The sequence below is a fragment of the Hyperolius riggenbachi genome, chromosome 5, assembly GCF_040937935.1.
Source record: "Hyperolius riggenbachi isolate aHypRig1 chromosome 5, aHypRig1.pri, whole genome shotgun sequence".
NCBI lineage: Eukaryota > Metazoa > Chordata > Amphibia > Anura > Hyperoliidae > Hyperolius > Hyperolius riggenbachi.
The window spans coordinates 384,808,027-384,829,206 of NC_090650.1; the positions used below are offsets into that span (position 1 = coordinate 384,808,027).

The window sequence follows — 21,180 nt, forward strand, 5'->3', positions numbered from 1 at the left end:
CTTTAATAATAGATGCAATATTTGTATAGCGCTTTTCTCCTGGTGGACTCAAAGCCCTTCAGCTGCAGCCACTAGAGCGCTCTCAGTAGGTAGTGGCAGTGTTAGTGAGTATTGGCAAAGAACTCCTTACTGAATAGGCGCTGGCTTACTAAATAGGAATAGCCGAGATTTGAACCCAAAGTGTCATGTAAGGAAATGTGTTGGATACACACTCTCACATCCCACTTCTTCTTCTCTTCCAGGCCTCAGTGTCCTCTACTTCCTCTTCTTAGTGTTCCTGCTCTTTTTGAACTTCGAGCAGGTTAAAGCCGTCATGTATTGGCTGGATCCAAACCTTCGCTACGCCACCAGGGAAGCTGATATTATGGTAAGGTTGGAGACACACAAAAATATACTGATATCCCTTAAAAGAGAAGGGCTACACATTATTATTATTATTATTATTATTTATACCCATCATCTTCTAAAGGACTGTGCAAAATGGACACAAACATGGGTGCCTAATATAAACTACTACTTCTGCCAGCCTGTATGATGGCACCAAACAGGGATTTTTTGTTTTGTTTTGTACACTGCAGAAGAGGCAGAACCTCTTTCAGGATTTTACACCTGTTGCTCACTTCCTGCATAGAGGTGGCCATACACGATCAAATTGATGGATTTTTCTGTTTGTATAAGGCTGGTTTTACACTTGTTTTTTGCGTTGCGATGCTCCTGTCACATCCCACTCCAACACAAAAAAACTACAATCATATGACCCTGCGTCAGAGTGCGCCAACAAGGTCATATACAATACAATACAATAACATTTGTAAAGCGCTTTTCTCCCATAGGACTCAAAGCGCATAGTTGTGTCTCAGACTAATACAGGGTTGCAGGCTGGGCTGTGTTACAGAGGAAATAGTCAGATGTTCATGAATGCTAGACTGAAGAGGTAGGTTTTCAGTTTAGACGTAAATGCTTCCAGGGATGGAGCTGTCCTGATTTGGTGTGGCAGGGAGTTCCAAAGTGTAGGGGCAGCATGACAAAAGGCTCTGTCTCCAAAGGTTTTGAGGTGGACTCTGGGGGTGACCAAGGTGTTACGTCCTTTTGATCTAAGATTGTGGGTGGTGTGATGCAGTTGCAACGAGTCCTTCAGGTATCCAGGGCCCAGATTGTGCAGGGATTTGAATGTCAGTAAGCCAATCTTAAACAGAATTCTCCATTTTATTGGTAGCCAGTGGAGTGAGCACAGGGTTGGTGCTATGTGGCAATGGCGGGGTTGGTTCGTTAACAGCCTTGTGGCGGCATTCTGTACTAATTGCAGGCGGCGTAAGTCTTTCTTATGCAGGCCTGTGTAGAGGGCGTTGCAGTAGTCTAACCTTGATGTGACTAAGGCATGGACTAGGGTTGGACGATTCTCTGAAGGAATTAGGTGTTTAATCCTTGCAATATTCCTTAGATGAAAGAAGGAATGTTTCACAACAGCTGAGATTTGATTCCTGAAGCTTAATTTCCCATCAATCAGTACTCCCAGGCTGCGCACATAGTCTGAGTTGTTCAGGTCTGAGCTCCCTATCCTTAGCGGTGTTGGTTGAGACTGGGGCTGCTTTGCTGTTGAGTCCTGGCCCTCGATAACAAGAACCTCAGTTTTGTCAGCATTAAGTTTTAGCCAATTATTATTCATCCACTCCTGAAGCTCAGCTAAGCATGAGTTTATTTGTGGAGTAGGGTCTGTGACGCCAGGTTTGAATGACAAATATAGATGGGTGTCATCAGCATAGCAATGATATGTCAGGCAATGTTTTTGTATGATTTCTCCAAGTGGCAGCGTGTATATGGTGAAAAGTAAAGGGGATAGTATTGTGCCCTGAGGTACACCGTATTTTAGTGGTACAGGGTTGGAGAGGAAGGGCCCTAAGGCTACCCTTTGTGCTCTGCCAGCCAGAAAGGAGTTGAACCACCGGAGAACAATGGCATCTATGACACCGTACTCTTGTAGCCTGTTGAGCAAGATTTCGTGATTGACTGTGTCAAAAGCCGCTGAGAGGTCGAGCAAAATCAGGATGGAACATTGACCCTTGTCTCTTGCAATGAGAAGATCATTGCAAATCTGGGTGAGGGCTGTTTCACAGCTGTGATATTTCCTGAAGCCAAATTGAAGAGGGTCAAGGATGTTGTTTCTGGAGAGCCTGGCTTCACGTTGGAGGTAGACTGCCTTTTCAATAACTTTTCCCAGAAAGGGGAGGTTTGAGACAGGTCTGTAGCTGTTTAGAGCATCTGGGTCTAAGGATGGTTTCTTGAGTGGTGGCCTGATGATTGCTTCTTTCAGAGTAGAGGGAAACCACCCTTCTTGTAAGGAACCGTTGACTATTTTGTGGAATGCCGGTGTAAATAGTTCAGGGCATTTCAACATAAACTTAGAGGGGCCAGGGTCCAGATCGCAGGTAGTCTGGCGAAGGTTTGAGAGGATACCCAAGATGTCTTTTTCAGTGATTACCTTAAAATCAGACCATGGTGGTAGGCTATTTTTGCACCTGTTATATGGCTCTGCATGGGTTTCTGGGGCTGTGAATTCAATGGCAGATTGTATGGAGGAGACTTTGTCTGAGAAGAAGTGGGCAAATTTCTCGCACAATTCCTGTGAAGGTCTGATGCTAGATTTCCTGCAAGATGGATTGCAGAGACTGTCAACCGTGCGGAAGAGTTGGGCAGGTCTGTTGGCTGCATTTGCAATTTCGTGAGACAGGAATAAGGACTTCTTTTTGTTAATCATCGTTTGATATTTTTTCAGGTGAGCAATTAGAGAAAGTTTGTCATCAGGGGACTGATGTTTGTGCCACCTTCGTTCCAGTCTGCGTCCCTGTTTCTTTAGTTCCTTTATAGAGTTGTCAAACCAGCGAGCGTGATGTAATTTTGCGGAACGTTTAATCTTTAAGGGAGCTATGGCATCAAAAGCGGCTGAGACATCATGGTTATATTTAAGGACCATGGATTCAAGGCCTAAGTTGTGATCTGTCAGTCCGCCTAGATTGAGGCTGTTCTGAAGGTGTTGGGGTGTCAAACCTTTCAAGGAACGATATTTTATTAGTTCTTTCACTTGGTGTTTTGTAGCCGGTGCTGTAAAGGAGAAGTGGACAGTGTGGTGGTCTGACCAAACTACTGGATCAATTTCCACATTGGATATTAGGAGTTCTGAATGAAAAATGAGGTCCAAAGTGTGTGCTTTTTTGTGGGAAGGGAGGTTGACGGCTTGAGAGAAGCCCAGTTCATTCATGAAGAGAAGTAGCTCAGTTCCTAATTGGGAAGAGTGTGTGTCGACCCATGCGTTAAAGTCTCCCAGAATTATCCACCTAGGGTGTTTCAGTGTTATGCAAGATACAAGTTCTGCTATTTCCTTGAGAAAAGCTGAGCCAGCATCAGGGGGTCGGTAGACAAGCAGTATGCATAGCTCTGCCCCCCTTTTAGTGACGTACTCTCTGCTGGGCAAGAAGTACGTCACTGAGATTCCCTTCAGGCCGCGCACATGTGCCCCATCGGACGGCGCTCTGTCATTGACACTATGTGCATCACCCGTAGACTTCCATTACAGCAGGCCCTATGCGTTAAGCAGCCCTTGCATCAGATCAGATGCTTCCAGCGCAGCGCACCCCACTGTGTTTAGTGGGAATGACCCAAAACACTGGCATTGCATTTGCGGCACCCTGCAGTAAAAAAGGGTAAGGGCCCGAGCCCACTGCTGCATTTATAAAAACGTATGCGTTTTTGAAAAGCATTTGAGGTGTTTTAACGTATTAAAACTCACGAAAATGCCTTTAAACGGCTTAAAATGCATTTCAAAAAAAGCTTGAAAAACATATGCCTTCTTAAAAAACGCAGCAGTGGGCTCAGGCCCTAACACAACACAAACATGCAAGTGTAAGAGGGGCCTGAGACATTAAAAAAAAACTTTAATGAAAAAAAAAATATTGCTTTTTCAGTTTTGTGATTTTTCTTAAAAAATCTGATTGGATGTGTTTGAAAGATATAAAACCTGAAATTTCAGTTCACTTGGCTTGAGTTGGGCTTTAAATGTTAGACATTGTTGGGGTTGGTTCACACTAACACGGGTGGGCCGCATTTCTCTAGCTGCCCATACGCCTCTTATCTCCTCCCTCCCTACCTACAGAGTGTCACCATCTCTGGTACAAACTTGTCATAGTGCGACACTAGCCTTACTAATATGAAGTTAAGGTTTCGTTATAAAAGTATTGAAGCAGCCCATTAAAGGGTTACTTAAGTGAAAAAAAAATCAGTTTAAAGCAGACCTGAATTCAGAATTTCCTCTCTGCTCTAAAAGATATGCAACAGCATAATAACCTAAATAAACAAAAAAACATTTCTTTGTTACAGTTCACACAATTCTAAAATAAATCTGCACCGTTTCTACTTCCAGATTCATGAAAGCAGATATATTGTTAACACCCTGTGATATTTAATTAGCTTATCTGCCATGGCAGTCATGTGACACAGGGGAAAGATCAAATTACAGCTTGTGATTAGTCACAGATGAGGGGCAATTAGACAGGCTAAACTCTCTAAATACACACAGGGTACATTTCTCTATGTTTTTCTTCTGTCCTGTGCAAGAGTTCAGGTCCACTTTAAAGGGAACCTAAACTGTACTTAACAAAAAGTTTCACTTACCTGGGAGTTCTACCAGCTCCCTGAAGCCATCCTGTGCCCGCGCCGCTGCTCAATGATCCTCCATTCCCCCACCGCCAGCTAGTTTCATTTTTGCCGACTAGGAGTCAGCGGGCCCCTGCGCGGTCCTGGCAAAGCGTATCCTTCTTCACATTCCCCTCTGCAATAGTGTCCTGCCCAAGTGTGGGGTGGAGGCGCCCCAAAATATATGGGTTTTAAAACATAACCTCTAAATGAGAGTTAATCACTTACCTCTCCGGAAGATAAAGACGCCAGTTCAACTGAAAAAAATGTTTATTCAAAAAATTGACAACGCGTTTTGCGGGTCATGTCCCGATTCCTCAGGTCAATACAAAAAAAACCTTAGTAGCATAATGAGTTGAGTGTATTGAACTACAGGAAAGCGACCGCCCAGTATCCGGCTGAACCTGGAGCACCGAGGGGGAGACGGTGAATTCCCTGCAGGCTTATAAGCTGTTGCAGGAACTGCATCCCACCTTTGTGAGTATATAATCATATATTCTTTCTTCCCCCTATACCTAACGATACCACACCATTGGGCTCCTGGTCTCTCTCTACTTCTCATTTAGGTGCTCTTGGTCCCTACAAGAACCATCGAACCCCTTCTTCAGTATAGACCAGCTACAGATAGAAAAGTGACCTATAGATAACTTGAAATGACTAAGAATAAAGCAGGATTTAGTAGGATTATGAGTCGTTCATCTTTGGTTTATCTGTTATGACATATCATCTCTCTCTGTGCTCTTCCATGTAGGAATATGCTGTGAACTGTCATGTGATCACCTGGGAACGGATACTCAGCCATTTAGACATATTTGCTTTCGGCCACTTCTGGGGCTGGGCCATGAAGGCTTTGCTGATCCGCAGCTACGGCCTGTGCTGGACAATCAGCATCACCTGGGAGCTGACTGAGGTATAAGCTGTGATGGAAATTTTGTTTTGTAGTTACATACATGCACATACAGGTGAAACTCGAAAAATTAGAATATCGTGCAAAAGTCCATTTATTTCAGTAAGTCTATTTACAGCAAGTCTGAAACGCTATTAAAGGAAATGTCCAGGCATGTTAAAAAAAAAAATCTACTTACCCGGGGCTTCCCCCAGCCCAAAGCAGCCGCTATGTCCCACGCCTCAGCTCCGCTCACAGCTGTTGGCCCGGGGTCTCCACCGGTGCAGAGGCTGACCTCGCGAGGTCGTACTCTACTGCACCTGCGCGAGCGCCACTGTCAGTCAAGTCCACGTCGTCCGGGGTGTACTGCGCAGTACACTCCGGACAACGTGGACTTGATTGACAGCGGTGCAGGTGCAGCAGAGGATGACCTCGCAAGGTCAGCCTCTGCACCGGCGGAGACCTCGTGCCGACGGCTGAGAGCGGAGCTACGGCGTGGGACATAGTGGCTGCCAGGGGCTGGAGGAAGCCCCAAGTAAGTAGATTTAGTTTATTTTTTAACATGCCTGGACATTTCCTTTAAAAATAAAAAACAGATAATCACCTAAGCAGAGAGAAGGCTCTGGGTCCTGCAGAGCCTTCCCATTCTCCTTGTTCCCCGCACGCTCCTCCGTTTGAATCTCCCACCACGGGAGACTTCAGCAGTCTTTAGAAGCACTTGGGCTCCCGAAGACGGGCGGCTCTGTACTGCGCATGCGCAAGAGAGGGCGCTTGCGCGTGCCCAACATGGCGCAGCCCGTCTTCGGCAGCCCAAGTGCATCTGAACACTGCCGAAGCCAGCCCAACCCGTCCTCTTAACAAATGCTGTAAATAAAATATATTTTAATGACCACAGGACACATGTTTAAAGGGGAACTGTAACTAAGGATTGAACTTCATCCCAATTAGTAGCTGATACCCATTTTCCCATGAGATCTCTTTCCCTTTTCTCAAATTGATTATCAGGGAGGGCTGTATGGCTGACATTGTGGTGAAACCCCTCCCACAGTGTGATGTCATGACCTACTGTCAGTGCTGAGTTTCCTGTCTGTGAACCTTGTTGCACTGTGGGAAACCAGTATTTCTTTTTGTGCATATGTATAACTATTAAAAATGGCAGTTGCTGCTGTCTGTTTTTTTTTTTTTTTTCATGTTTTTTCATGTCTGCTGATACGAGATGATGACGTGCAGGCTGATTGTGGATCAAACAATATGAACAAATTACATGGCAAATATCAATCATTTCTTGATCTCTCTTCTATTTTTTAACTTCTCACTTTGCAATGTAGTGATTTCTCTCCCTTCCCCCCCCCAACATACACATATATATGTTACAGCCAGAACCCGAAGTTTGGCCACTTCGGGTTCTGGCCGGCCAATGTTAGAAATTACATTTATTCCTGAAAGATGAATGTCTTTTCCTGCGGGCAAATGTAACAAAACTTAGTTAATTGAATGGAATTAAGCCAGCGGCAATGTAACAGATCAAGCCGCCGGCTTCTGCTCTGCCTCCTCTCCTCCCCCTGCCTCTCTCCTATACTGGGCAGCCGGCCCCGAGAGACGTTCGTGGCTGCAGGGAAGCAGAGCGGGGAGGCTGCAGACATCGCTTCTGCCAGCACCCGCTTTGCAGGAACGAACGGCAGGATTGCCTGCCGCGACGAACGACTCTGGGGGGACACGCATGTCCCCGTCGGCTGCCCAGTATAGGAGAGAGGCAGGGGGAGGAGGCAGAGCAGAAGCCGGTGGCTTGATCTGTTACATTGCCGCCGGCTTAATTCCATTCAATTAACTAAGTTTTGTTACATTTGCCCGCAGGAAAAGACATTCATCTTTCAGGAATAAATGTCATTTCTAACATTGGCTGGCCAGAACGCGAAGTGGCCAAACTTCGGGTTTGTGCCGTAACATACACACACACACACACACACACACACCTCTTTTTTTTGCTACAGTGTCCCCCCCCCCCCCCCCCCCCTCGAAACTCCCTTTACCAGCCACCGAGGTTACAATATGTTGGCTTTATGGGAACTTTTTATTATACATATTCTTTTCTGACGTATTTCACTGTTTCATGCCCACATTTCATCTTTCTTTCAGCTCTTCTTTATGCACCTTCTTCCAAACTTTGCCGAGTGCTGGTGGGATCAGGTTATTCTGGACATCCTCATATGTAATGGTGGAGGCATCTTCCTTGGCATGGTGGTCTGTCGCTTCTTGGAGATGAGGTCTTACTACTGGGCGAGCTTCAAGTAGGTGTAAAGCTATGGCAGAGCCTAAAGCCTAGTGCACACTTTAGAGCAGTGGTCCTCAAATTATGGCCCGCTGGCCAAATGCGGCCCCCTAAGGCTTTTTCATTGGCCCCCAAACACAAAATGTATAACTTATAGATGTAGCCCACTGCACCTTTAACATATCGGCGGCACGCATACAGATTAGCAGTGCTGGCACCGCCCATCCACATACTGTATAAGCTAGTGAGCAGTCATTGGCTGGCTTCCAATCCAACTCTGCATCAGGTGACACTGCTGTCCAGCTGGATGGCAGGTTGTCACCTGGGTATGCTTCACTGTCTGGTGCACAAAGACATTCTTCGGATGCTGCATTCGCATGACTGTATCTCTGCTGCTGGGAGGTCTCCTCCCGGCTTGATTGGGGGGAATCAATACCTATTATTATTATTATTATTTATTGTATTTATAAAGCGCCAACATATTATGCAGCGCTGCACAATAGATAAATGGGTAAACATGCAAGATAGAACATACAGGAAACTCACAACAAAACAAGATCATGCAAATGATTTGATAATACAATGTCATAGGTCAAAATAGAGACTGTTCTAGTCCACAAGAGGGGTGATTGTCAGTAAGATTGCATAATCAAGCTGGAAACACTAGGGAGGAGGGCCCTGCCAGAGGCTTGCAATCTAAAGGGTGGGGGTGGAGACAATAGGTGCATCTGTTGAGAGGGTGTCTAACAGAACATATTATGGTGCTGGTTTAGGGGGTATGTGAGCATGAAAGGGTGAGTCTTGAGAGCTTGTGTGAAGGTATTAAAGGTGGGGGCGAGTTTGGTGGCTGTAGGGAGCGTGTTCCAGAGAGCAGCCTATTGCGGGTGGACCTGGCATTCCAGAGACCACAGGAAACACGGAGCGAATGCCTAGGGGTAGGATGGATAGGAATAATGTTATGCCGAGGGGGTGTGTGGGTAGAGTTTGGGGGGGAGGGAAGGGAGGTGCATGGGGGTTGAGGGCCAAAAGGGAGTCTAAAGACAGAAGGGGAGAGGGTGCGGGGAAACAGAAGGGGGACAAGGTGTAGAAGGAGATGGACGTAGAGCATGTGGTGATGGGGGAGAGCGAGATGGGGAGGGAGATAGCTTGGAAATGGTGGAGGGGTAAGGGAGTGAATAGGAGGGAACATTTTGTACTGATGGGATAAGGTAGGAAGGGGTGTGGAGAGTGGAAGCATAGACAGGGGGACAGCAGTTAGACCAAGATGAGATAAATGTCACCAATGATGTGGCTGAAGGGGCTCAGCAAAGTTGCATCAGTAATCAATTTGGTAAGAAGCAGTCCACAGGAGATCATCAGTGAAGTTGGCAGAACATCAAGGATGGCCAAAAAAAAATCCAGCTGTGTGTGATTGGTAGATGGGGTGTCTGGTTGGTAATGACGTAGCTTGTCTGGAGGTCGGCGATGGATCAGCTGATAGGGAGTTCAGCAGTGAAGCAGCCAGCGAAGATCAGGAGTGGTGTGGTTGGTGAGGCACGGTGAAACCATCAGTAATTTGGTAAGCGGGTGTGCAGTGCTTACTTTTAGCTGGCTGTATGTTAAGCTGGTGAATGTTCAATATGGTATTGAAGGTACTTCTATGCAGGGTGTAGAAAATCAGCAGATGACCAACAGCCCAGAGTTCTGTGCTAGTTCACTTCTGTTCCCTTCTGGCTCAATTCTAGTATAATTCGGTTTGTCTAAAGTACCCTTTAAATGTATACACTGCTGACCAAGGTCATGCTGACTATATGATCTACTAATATACCCCTGACTAGATTGATGCTAACAAGCAGACTGCTTGCAGCTGTGAATATACTAGACACTGGACTCTAGCCACACAGAGGCAGGGCCAGTCTAAAGATATGCAAATTGTGACTAATGAAATGAAGTAGGCAAATGGTAACACAGGATGAAGCCCCAATTATTAACACTTATAATTAAGCAGATTGATGCAGATTTTAGATTTTAAGCATACAGCCAGGAAAATCAATACCTAGATTCAATGTAATGTTTTTCAGCATCATTTAATGTATTTTCCGCCCCCCAGCAGTCTGACGTATGTTGGCCTCGCCCTTGACCAAAAAAGTTTGGGGACCCCTGCTTTAGAGCTTTGATACCCGAATTAATCTTTAGAGACCATGTCGGGTGACAGGGATTTTTTCCTAGAAATAAAAAGTATTAAAGTGGACCTGAACTTCCTCTTTGCAATAAAAGCTAAGCAACAGCATAATAACGTTTACAGAAAAAAAAAATTGTTACAGCTGATGCTGCAGATTTATTGCAGGATTTGTATGTCTACTTCCAGCTTTCATAGAAGCAGACATATTATTAACATCCTGTATTTACCAATTCGTTCTCTGCCGTGGCAGCCAGCTGACTCTAGGTTGAGGGATTAAAGTACAACTCTCTAAATACATACATGGTGCATTTCTATATGTTTTCCTTCTGTCCTGTGCAAGAGTTCTGGTCCACAGGGCGAGCCATATAACGCATCGCTGAAGAGGGCGCCAGCATACCTGGGGCCACCTCTACTCAGTTTGGATTTTTGGCCAACACAATCCAGAATGATGTTTCAGCTATAGAAAATCTAAAACATATACATTGGCCTCAATTCACTAAGCTTTACTAAACACTTTATCAAACGTTTGATAATTTACCTCATAGGTAAAATCTAATTTTGAATTCACTAAGGTGTTATATATTTATCAAATGTTTTATCGATAAAACGTTCAATAAAACTATAACACCTTAGTGAATTCAAAATTAGATTTAACCCATGAGGTAAAGTGTTTGATAAAGCTTAGTGAATTGAGGCCATAATGTAAGGGGCATATTTAATGAGTAAATACACACAAAATTCACATTTTAGATTATTTTACAGATCTTCATTTCCTCCTTGGCAATCTGCAGCTACCTGCACACATCCTCCACCAACTCCCAGTCCATCTTAATCCATGATGGTAGCAAAGAGATTGCCGGGCACGTAGATTCCAATTAGATTTCAGGTTTTATTATAATACTTAGTGAAGAGCAAATAGCAGACACAAGGCTAGACAGTGGTTGTACAAATACCAGCGTCCTGAGCCTGACAGACGTTTCACTGTAAAATACAGCTTCCTCAGAGACCACATGCACAGTGTCAAACAAGACTGCAACCAACACCTCTATATATAGAAATATAGGATGGTTTAACTCACCCCTTTGGTTCTGTGCACCAGTGACGCCAAAGCATAATCCATTATGCTTATTGCATAATTGACCAGGGCCCCATTTTAAGTACATAGGTACACACATGCTTTTCAAAAGGGAGCACTTTCATTAAAGTGAACCCAAGGCGGCAATTAACCAAAGAAACAAACACTTGCCTTAGATGAGGGAAGCTTCTGGTTCCTCCAGAGGCTTCTGTGTCCTCCACCAGACCATCGCTGCCCAGGACGGTTTTGAAGATTGCAGATGCGTCCCCTCAGTAGTGGACAAGCGGCCTTACTTACGCAAGTGCAGTACGGCTGCGCTTGTACATGAAGAGGATCGCAGCCACCTAACATATCCGATAAGCTCTTGTGTGATGTGTCCCGGGGGACCTCGCCCAGCAACGGTGGTGGCCAGAAGGACGTGGAAAACCTCTGCAGGTTCCAAAGGCTTTGCTCTTCTTAAAGAGTAACTGTCAGGCTGCAGAAGCTAATTTAAACCTCTATTCTCCTGTGTTAAACAGTTTAGAAGGAAGCCAGAAAGCCATTAGTGAAGATAAAAATCTAAGTTACCTTTGATGTGTGCTTATCTTAAAGGCTGTTATAGACCCATAAGGACGCAAGCCGCATAGTAAACTGCAAAGCATTCTGGGGCCCTCCCCTCGGCTGCTAATGAGACGTTACAGCAGCTTTCTAATCAGTCCAGCGCGAAGCACTGATAAATCTCGGGGCAGAGTACACTGCAGGAGTCAGCTATTGTTCCTAGCCACATGGCTCATTAATATTCACTGCACACTGTGTTATTCTGTACGAGCTCCTCTGTGATCAGGAAGCAGGCAGGACATGACGACACATTTGGCAGAAAAACATGGAGCCTGCCATGAGCTGTCAGGAGCATCTATCTCTGCATATACTATATAAAAATTCTGTGAAATCCAAACGTGGACAGTGAAATGCATATGTAATGTAAGTACAGCCAATCTTTAGCTACTGATATATGTGTTTATTTTCTCTGAGACCTTATACCTAACAGCTCCTCTTTAAGTGTAACTGTCGGGCATAAATTCAAAAATCAATTCTTTATTTTTATCTAGTAAACAAGTAATAAGGATGCTAACCAGGCAATACAAAAGTTAAAATCACTATTAATTTTCTTGTTGATAAATGATCATTCCCCAGTTTATCTGACTCTTATTTGGTACACACAAAATTTGGTACACAAAAAGTAAGTTGCAGGGAATGCTGGGTGTTTTTTGTTTTTTTTTTGTTTTTTGCTTCTCTACTTTCCCCTCAGACTTGACTAATGGAGCCTGATTGGCTGAATCCTCTTTCCCTCCTGTTTTACCCTCCACACCTCTGTTCCTCTCTGATTGGCCAATATTTCTCATGCTGAGACAATGCACTTTCTATAGTGAAGGGCGGGCTGTGCATACACAATCAGGCAGAGGAGGGTAAGGGAGGAAATTACATCAAGATTGGCTTTAAAATATCCACAGTTAAAATGGGAAATTCTAAGAAGGATTTTCTCTTTTTTTTTTTTTTACTATAGAAAAATCACTAAAATCAAAATGTGGACAGTGCAATACGTATGTTTGGAAGTAGAGTATTTATCTACTTATGTGGTTGTTTTTTTCTGAGATAGAATGGCTGACAGCTCATGTTTAGGTAAGTATTTCATATTTTTTATACTGCCTCAGGTACACTTTTTCACGTTTTTCAAAAAATTTTGAACACTTGTACAGTTCCTTCTCTTGCTTTAGCTCTTTAATTTGCTTGGCATTTATTGTGTATCAGGCCTTATGCAGCCTTTTTCAAGTCCTGTTTTTGTTGGTTTTTCTTTAATTTCTGTACAGAGATATCCACACCACTACAGGGAAAATAAAGAGGGCCGTGCTGCAATTCACCCCAGCAAGCTGGATCTACGTGCGATGGTTTGACCCCAAGTCGTCATTTCAGAGGGTGGCCGGGGTCTACCTCTTTATGATCGTCTGGCAGGTAGGTGTACCTCTTAATGAACGTCTGGCAGGTAGGTGTACCTCTTTATGATCGTCTGGCAGGTGAAGGAAACCTGCACTGCTATACTGCAGCATATAATCTCGCCAATACCAGCTCTACAGCTACAGTGAGATGATTCACTCGCATTCATTGTTTAGAGGAAATTATAGCTTGCAATGTACAGTAGTTTTGTAAGATAGAGACTAAAATCTGTGAATAAAAAACATATTTGTCTTCCTCACAGAGCAGATAAATAGTAATGTACCACCCTGTGTACAAACTGCACTGTTTTCCCACCCAAGTCCTGTGCCCTGCTCCTGGAACACCACCCACTATCTTCACAAATGCCACCCTCCACAGACTTAAAGGAAACCTAAAGTAACAACAAAAAACAGTTTAAAGAGGAACTCCAGTAACTGGAGTAAAAAAAAGTACTTCATTATTACAATAATTATGTATAACTGATTTAGTCAGTGTTTGCCCATTGTAAAATCTTTCCTCTCTCTGATTTACATTTTGACATTTACCACATGGTGGCATTTTTACTGCTGGCAGGTTATGTCAGTGGAAGGAGAGGCTGCTTACTTTTTTGGCAGTTGGAAACAGCTGTTATTTCCCACAATGCAATAAGGCTCCCACAGTGTGATGTCAAAACTATGGTCCTGACATCACACTGTGGGAGGGGTTTCACCACAATATCAGCCATACAGAGCCCCCTGATGATATGTTTGTGAAAAGGAAAAGATTTCTCATGGGAAAGGTGGTCTCAGCTACTGATTGAGATGAAGTTCAATTCTTGGTTACGGTTTCTGTTTAAATCACCCGGGGCTTCTACCGACCCCCTGCAGCCACCCTGTGCCATCACAGAATGGTCCCCCGCAGTAACCCAGTTTCGATTTCTGTGACTAAGCCAGTCAATGGCCATTGCGCCTGCACGGCCCTGGCCGCGCGCATGCTTGATTACACTCCCATCTCCAGGAGCATCCTGCGCCGCGCACTAGATATTTTCTCATACTGCAAAGGATGCTTTCGGCTGCGTGAGAGTGATTGAGTATGTGCGCTGCCAGGGCCGTGCAGTCCAAGTTTGATCAGAGTTTTGAAAATGAATTTTTATATTGGATTGAGTTTGTCCCTACCCATTTCTCATATGATGTGGGTCCAAGCTTTAAAACACACCAAAATGTATTCTACAACTTGTTCCAGTTAAAATTATACCACATTTGCCTCATTTAGTAACAAACTAGTGGTGCACCCTCCACAACTACACTGGACATCTATACTCATCCAGTTAAAGCGGACCCAAAGCAAACTTTTTTTAATTAAAAATATTTAGTTGCACCACTCTGACACATACAAAGATAAATAAACACTCCTTCAAACCTTTGAACATTTCAGTGCATGCTTTTCATCCTTCTCTTTTCATAACTAGGGTTATACAGGTGGCAGCCATTAGCAATTCCTCCATTGCCGGACACCACCTACTGCATCAGTTTGCCGTGTTTTGTCCCGGCAATTTGAAAGGAAGGGAGGGGTTCCTCCAATAAATGTAAAATATTTTATATTTGTCATCATGCAGCTGAAAAAGGGCTGCTATTTATTATTAGAATTTAGAAAATAGATTTTATTTCTGAAATCTTGTATTTTTAATTTGGGTCCACTTTAAGGCACGTACACACGCCTGATTCATTCAAACAGGTCTCCTCGTGTGTATGCGCCTTTAGGCTTAAGTGGTTAATCAGATAGTGATTGATAACTGCACCACACAGCAAACTTAATGTTGATAGAAATCGAAATTGCGAAACTTTTGATTGGGCCCCCACTCGCCTTCTCTCCGCGCCCAGACTTCTCAAGCATCACTACAGGACACAGCACTTGGAGAGGGGTAGAAAGGCTAGGGGTAGAAAAGCGCTGTACACAAGACCCTGCTGCACACTGAATAGGGACTGTCTACAAATCTTTGTCTGCAAAACTTTGTAGGATTCCTTATCAGTGGCTGAGCAGATACAGTCATTAGAACAACTGAGCAAAGATCAGAAAATGTTTTCTCTCCTTGCCCCTAGTTGTCAGTCTGTCAGGACAGGGCCCCCTGTGGCCTCTGGACCCCCCTGCAGTTGCATCACTTGCAGGGTCTATTGTTACGCCCCTGGAACTAATGTATGGAGCAAGGATTGTATGTGTATGGCCAGCTCCGCCTCCCCTTTAGTATTAATTGGTGCTTCTGTTTTTCGCTCATTCAAGGTCAATGATGCATTACATCTGTGGTTCTAATGAAAGGACTTTTACGAACAATATAGTCTTTACCATGTAATTTTCAGTAATGCAAATGTAAGCTTTGTCACTGCTGCCATTTTATACTGCCACCATTGAGTCAATTCTTTGCTCCTCCATCGTCGTCTGGTACACAGGCGCTACCGCGAGCGACAGACTCAAGCTTCAGAGAGTTATCAATACCGCAGAGAGAATCATTGGGTCACCCCTTCCACCTCTGGACCTCTTACACACCTCCAGACTGCGGTCAAGAGCAAATAAAATACGGAACGACCCCTCTCACCCCGGCAGTCGCTACTTTGTCCGCCTGCCATTGGGTCGCCGCTACAGATCCATCCCCACCAAGACCACCAGATATCTAAATACTTTCTTTCCCCAAGCCATCCGCTTGCTGAACTCGAGCCACCACACTCGTAAAACACGTTAGTCTTGCACTGCTGCCCATATCATATCATGTTGTAACCTTGTTAGTAAATGCTTGTTATGTTGTAATCTCTCTGCCGCCTAAACTATACTGTATCTACGCATTGTTTTTCGATCTGTTTGTATAAAAAACTTTCCAGGCCGTGTGTTCCACAAAAAATTCCGGGTGCGATGTTTGTTGCACTCGGCGAATAAACTGATTCTGATACTGTGCCCTTGTTACATAAGGTAGTCCTGATTTCTTTATATGGCTTGAACGGGACAGAAGGAAAACATATAGACTTACACCTTGTGTGTGTGTGTATATAATATATATATATATATTTAGAGAGTTTAGCCTGTCTAATTTCCCCTCCTCTGTGACTAATCACAAGTTGTAATTTGATCTCTCAGCTGGGTCAGCTGGCTGCCACAGCAGAGCAGTTCATTTGTAAACACAGGATGTGAATCCTATGTCTGCTTCCATGAAAGCAGGAAGTAGACACACTGCGGATTTATTGCAGGATTTGTATCGGCTGTAACAAGGAAATGTTTTTCTTCAGAGGTTATCTATTGCTATTGCTTATCTTCTAGAGCAGACAGGAAGTTCTGAGTTCAGGTCCACTTTATGTTCTGCTTTGACATACTGTACAGAGGAAGTAAACAGGACATTTCTCATTCTCTCTTAGCTGACCGAACTGAATACATTCTTCTTAAAGCATATCTTTGTGTTTCAAGCAAGTCATCCGCTGAGCTGGTGCCGAATTCTCTTCATTGGTATCATCACTGCTCCCACTGTCCGGTAATGTAACCTCACGTGTAGTAAAGTGTACCTGTACTTAACAAGGGAACTTAAAGGGAAACTCATTGATGGGGGAATTCATTTATTGGCAATCATGTGGATTCAGTATGGCAGATAGGGAGCTGACACTCAGCCACGTCGCTGTCTATGGGCATAGGACAGTGGTTTGGACTGGCATTGTCTGAACACTCTGGCAACCTGGACTTCCTGCCCCTAATCCATACATTATAACGAGACTGGCACTGCCTGCAGCTAGCACAGAACGCTGCCCCCTTGGCTATTAACCAGCCAACCTCGCCATTGCCACATACCGTATTTTTCGGACTATAAGACGCGCTTTTTCTCCCTCAAAAGTGGGGGGGAAAAGTCAGTGCGTCTTATAGTCCGAATGTAGTGACCGTGCCTTTATTTTTGTACTAGTCCCCTTGTGTGTGGTGTCCCCATGTGCGGTGTCTTCATGTCCCATTATATTTCCCATTAACATCCGTGAATAAGGAGACCCCCAGATAGCGATCTAGTGCTGTAAACCGTGCGCTGAACCAGCGCTGAGTGAGAGAAAAGGACGTGCATAAGGAAATATGACAGATCGGTGCAGAAGCACTTTGGATAGCTTACCGAAGAGGAAGAAAATGCAGCGCGAATGCCACTGCTACCGTGCAGATTTCTCCCGGTTAGATGATGAACAAGCCTTAGACCAATCAGGTGGAGGAGCGCTGCCCCATACAGCCAATCACAGCGCTCACGGCTACTACCGGTTTGTTACACCACCAGATAGTCCCGCGGGTGGGATCATGCTCGTCATTGTGACCAATCACTGCACTCCCAGCACACTGTTTACAGCACTTGATCGCTATCTGAGGGTCTCCTTATTTATGGATGTTAATGGGACATGAAGACACCGCACAAAGGGGGACAGAGAATGACACGGGGATACCAGTGGACACGGGGGCAGAGAATGACACAGGGGGGACACCAGGGGACAGAATGACACCAGAGGACACAGGGACAGAAAATGACACGGGGGGACACCAGGGGACAGAATGACACCAGAGGGCACAGGGGGACAGAAAATGACACAGGACACCAGAGGGAACAGAGAATGACATAGACGGACACGGGGACAGAAGGACACAGGGGGACGGAGAATGACATTGGAGGACATAAAGGGACAGGGACAGAGAATGACACAGAGGAACACCAGAGGTCATGGGGACACCAGAGGGCACAGGGGAACAGAAAAAGAATGACACAGGGGGACACCAGAGAACACATAAGGCACATGGGAAACATAATGGGGGTGAGGAAGGGCCATAAGATGCCCCTACACTATAGACGCACCAGTTTTAGTATATATATTTTTTTCCCTGGATTTTGTCCTCTAAAAACAGGTGCGTCTTATAGTCCGGAGCATCTTATAGTCCGAAAAATACGGTAACACCAATCCTTTGTTCACTACACTGGCTACCCATAAAATGGAGAATCTTCTAAATTGGCATGCTGACATTCAAATCCCTACACGACCCAGACCGCAGATACCTGAAGAATTTGGTGCAACTGCACCACAACTCCCACAACCTCAGATCAGCAGGATCTAATAACTTGACCATTCCAAGAGTGCAACTAAAAATCTTTGGAGCCAGAGACTTCTTTCATGCCACCTCTACCCTTTGGAACGCCTTGCCACACCCAATCAAGTCAGCTCCACCCCTGGAGGGGTTTACATCAAAACAAACTGAAAAACCACCTGTACAGTATACATTTATGATCACATAACTTTTTTTCTCTTGTACACATCACTATGTACTGAACTGATATAAGCTTATTCGCTTTGGGTCGTACGAGATAAAAACACTTTGCAAATGTTTTGTTGTTGTTGTATTCTTCCAGTGCTAGTTTTAGTGAATTTTGAAAGTATAATATCAGAGATAGAATTGTGTGTCTGGATATAGCTGGAACATAACAACTCCACAAGGAAACGTTTCCTGCAGTGAGTCCCAAGGTCACCAGAAGTTCTTCTCATGTGTGCGTGATAAACTTTATCACAGCCTAACTTTTGTACAGTGATCATATGAAAAATAAGCAACATAAGTAAATGTGTAACGTAACTAAAACATCAGGCCCCTTGTTTCTTCCCAAGGTAGGAATTCCTTAGTAATTCATTACAAATTTTTGCCCACCTGAAGAGATCTGGGTAGTTCCTGGCTGCCTTTTGGTTGAGATCAGCCCTTATAACCAGCAACCTGTACACAAAAACAACTAACCAAAGCTCTCTGTGAAGGTGACAGAAAACGCCATTTTTTTTATTCTGGAATTACAAACAACTTTTCCAATTGGTTGTAACTTTTGAAACATCTGACCACTTTACCACGCACGTGTGTTCAGTTATGCCCCAAGGTTTGCCTCTAGTACACTTTAAGAAATCTATAGAAAGCATGTGGACGGCACAATGTGCAGTCCTTTTCATTTGCTAAGTGTATTTTGTTCCACAATCTTACAATGTTTACCGATATTTTACTGTGGCTAAACCTAACTCTACTCTCACACAGAACCATCCTTCTACCGATCCCTAACCCCCCCCCCGGCAGTGCCTAACCCTAAGATCCTTCCCCACGTAGTGCCTAACCCCAAGACCCTCCCCCGGTGCTGCCTAACCCAACGAACTCCCTAGTGGTACCTAACCACCTAACCCTAAGAACCTCCCGGTGGTGCCTAGCTCTAAGACACCTCCAGTCGTCCCTAACCAGACCCCACTCGGTGGTGCCTAACCTCCCCCTGCTGGTGCCACCTAACCACACACACACACACCGCAGAGCTGCAATTCACATCAAGAAAGTAAATTTTGCTTGTCCGGAGGCGCTGCCGTACCAAGCGGCAAAAAAGGTAACTTTTGTCACCCGAAGGCTCAGAAATGTAACTTCTTTGACCAAAACCGGGCGCCAAAATGGACCGTTTGTTCTGCAAATCACGGGCATTGTAAAAGCCTTGGTTTGCGGCAAAGAAGGTAAAATTTCTCTTCTGAGCTGCTTTTATAATAGGCATGGTGGCGCTCTTTTTACCATAAGGGCTCATACACCCTTTTTTCTCAATTCGCATAATAGGTGTGTTAGGTGAATATACATGGTCAGTGCGACTACATTGCTTCCAGTTTCACTTATTACTTCTTTGCCTTATTTTACAGGCAGTACTACGCATATCTCACTGACACACAATGCAAAAGAGTGGGGACCCAGTGCTGGGTGTTTGGGTGAGTACATATTTCATTTATCTTGGTTTGTTTCTTCTTGGCCACTCTGAGTGGCCTAGTCCATTCTATAAGCTTTTTTACAATATGTAGTCAATTTTTTAAAACTTTTTTATGAACATGTATTTTAGGTTTATGGATTGCATCAGTGTTGTAATAAGTAATTGTATGCTTTGGCACAGCGTACTTGTCCTCTCCAGCCAGCGAGCCCCCAAATGCAGAGGAACCCAGCACTGCAAAGCCAAAGTGGTATCTGCTACAGCTTACACCATCATGCTGCTGGTTTTAGTATTTCTTGTATAACTCAGCGCAGCAGGGCCTCTTCTGGCTATACCCATCCTGTCTCAACTACACCTCCCCCCTACTTTCTAAATGCAGAGTAGCATTTATTTATTGTATTTATAAAGCGCCAACATATTACACAGCGCTGTACATTAGTTTAGGTTACAGACAATATTTAGGGGTGACATACAGCAATAGGACAATACAGGAATACATGCAGACCAGATCACGCAGCACAGTATGAGTACCAGGTAATGCTTAGTCAGTCACTGGATAGGAGCATGGAGATAAGGCAAGTCGGGTTCACTCAAGCGTTCAATCAGATCCATAGCATGGGTGTACGGAGATGGAGGTCCATGAATTAGGTAGGACACTTAAGGAGGAGGACCCTGCCCGAAGGCTTACAATCTAGAGGGAGAGGTGGGGAGAATAAAGGTGGGGGTACCAGAGTTCAGCTGCGGGTTTAGAGCACTAGTGAGGGGGAGGTAGGCCAGAGTGAAAAGGTGAGTTTTGAGGGCCTTCTTGAAGATGTTGGAGGGGAAAAAAACCCTAATGGGGGGAGGTAAGGAGTTCCATAGTGTTGAAACAGCTCTTGAGAAGTCCTGGAGGCGTGCATGGGATTGGGTGATGCAGGGGGCGGTCAGGCGAAGTTCATTGGAGGAGCGGAGTAAGCGGCTAGGCTTTGATATTTGTCTGATCTGGACGCTGGATCGAGTATCCTCTCCCACCACTCTATGCCCCTCCCCATGACATAACTATGTATATATACACTATGTAAAAGTGCTGTGGAATATGAAAGTGCTCTATAAATGCAGAATAACAATAACAGCTGATTCGAAATACAATCAGTAAAACTGGGTCCTCTAAAGCTGGACTTTTTGCCACCGCGCACCAGTAGATATTAGACAAAACTCCACCAGTAATCTTGTGTAATATCTGATAGGATGTAATGTCTAATCTAGTAAAGCCATCTAATGGTGTGTAATATGCAAAGCAGGGTCCGCACACAAACGGGTTGACAGGAACCAGAGATTTTATTGTTCCAGGCTAAGGTTAAATAGGCATATGATCGGCATTCTGAGGATCGTTTGGGGCCTCAGAGGGTCCCCTTTATCAAGG

General features: G+C 44.6%; 1 protein-coding gene across 3 annotated transcripts in view; it reads left to right on the forward strand.

Annotated features, from left to right (window-relative positions):
- PTDSS1 (phosphatidylserine synthase 1) overlaps positions 1 to 21,180 on the forward strand; it is a 128,516-nt gene that overhangs the window by 88,764 nt on the left and 18,572 nt on the right. For all 3 annotated transcript variants that reach the window (XM_068237693.1, XM_068237692.1, XM_068237694.1), the window contains 6 exons: positions 243 to 367; positions 5,438 to 5,596; positions 7,709 to 7,860; positions 12,925 to 13,066; positions 16,426 to 16,538; positions 19,717 to 19,782. In XM_068237693.1, coding sequence (XP_068093794.1) covers positions 243 to 367; positions 5,438 to 5,596; positions 7,709 to 7,860; positions 12,925 to 13,066; positions 16,426 to 16,538; positions 19,717 to 19,782 — 757 coding nt within the window. The remainder of the gene's footprint in view (positions 1 to 242; positions 368 to 5,437; positions 5,597 to 7,708; positions 7,861 to 12,924; positions 13,067 to 16,425; positions 16,539 to 19,716; positions 19,783 to 21,180) is intronic.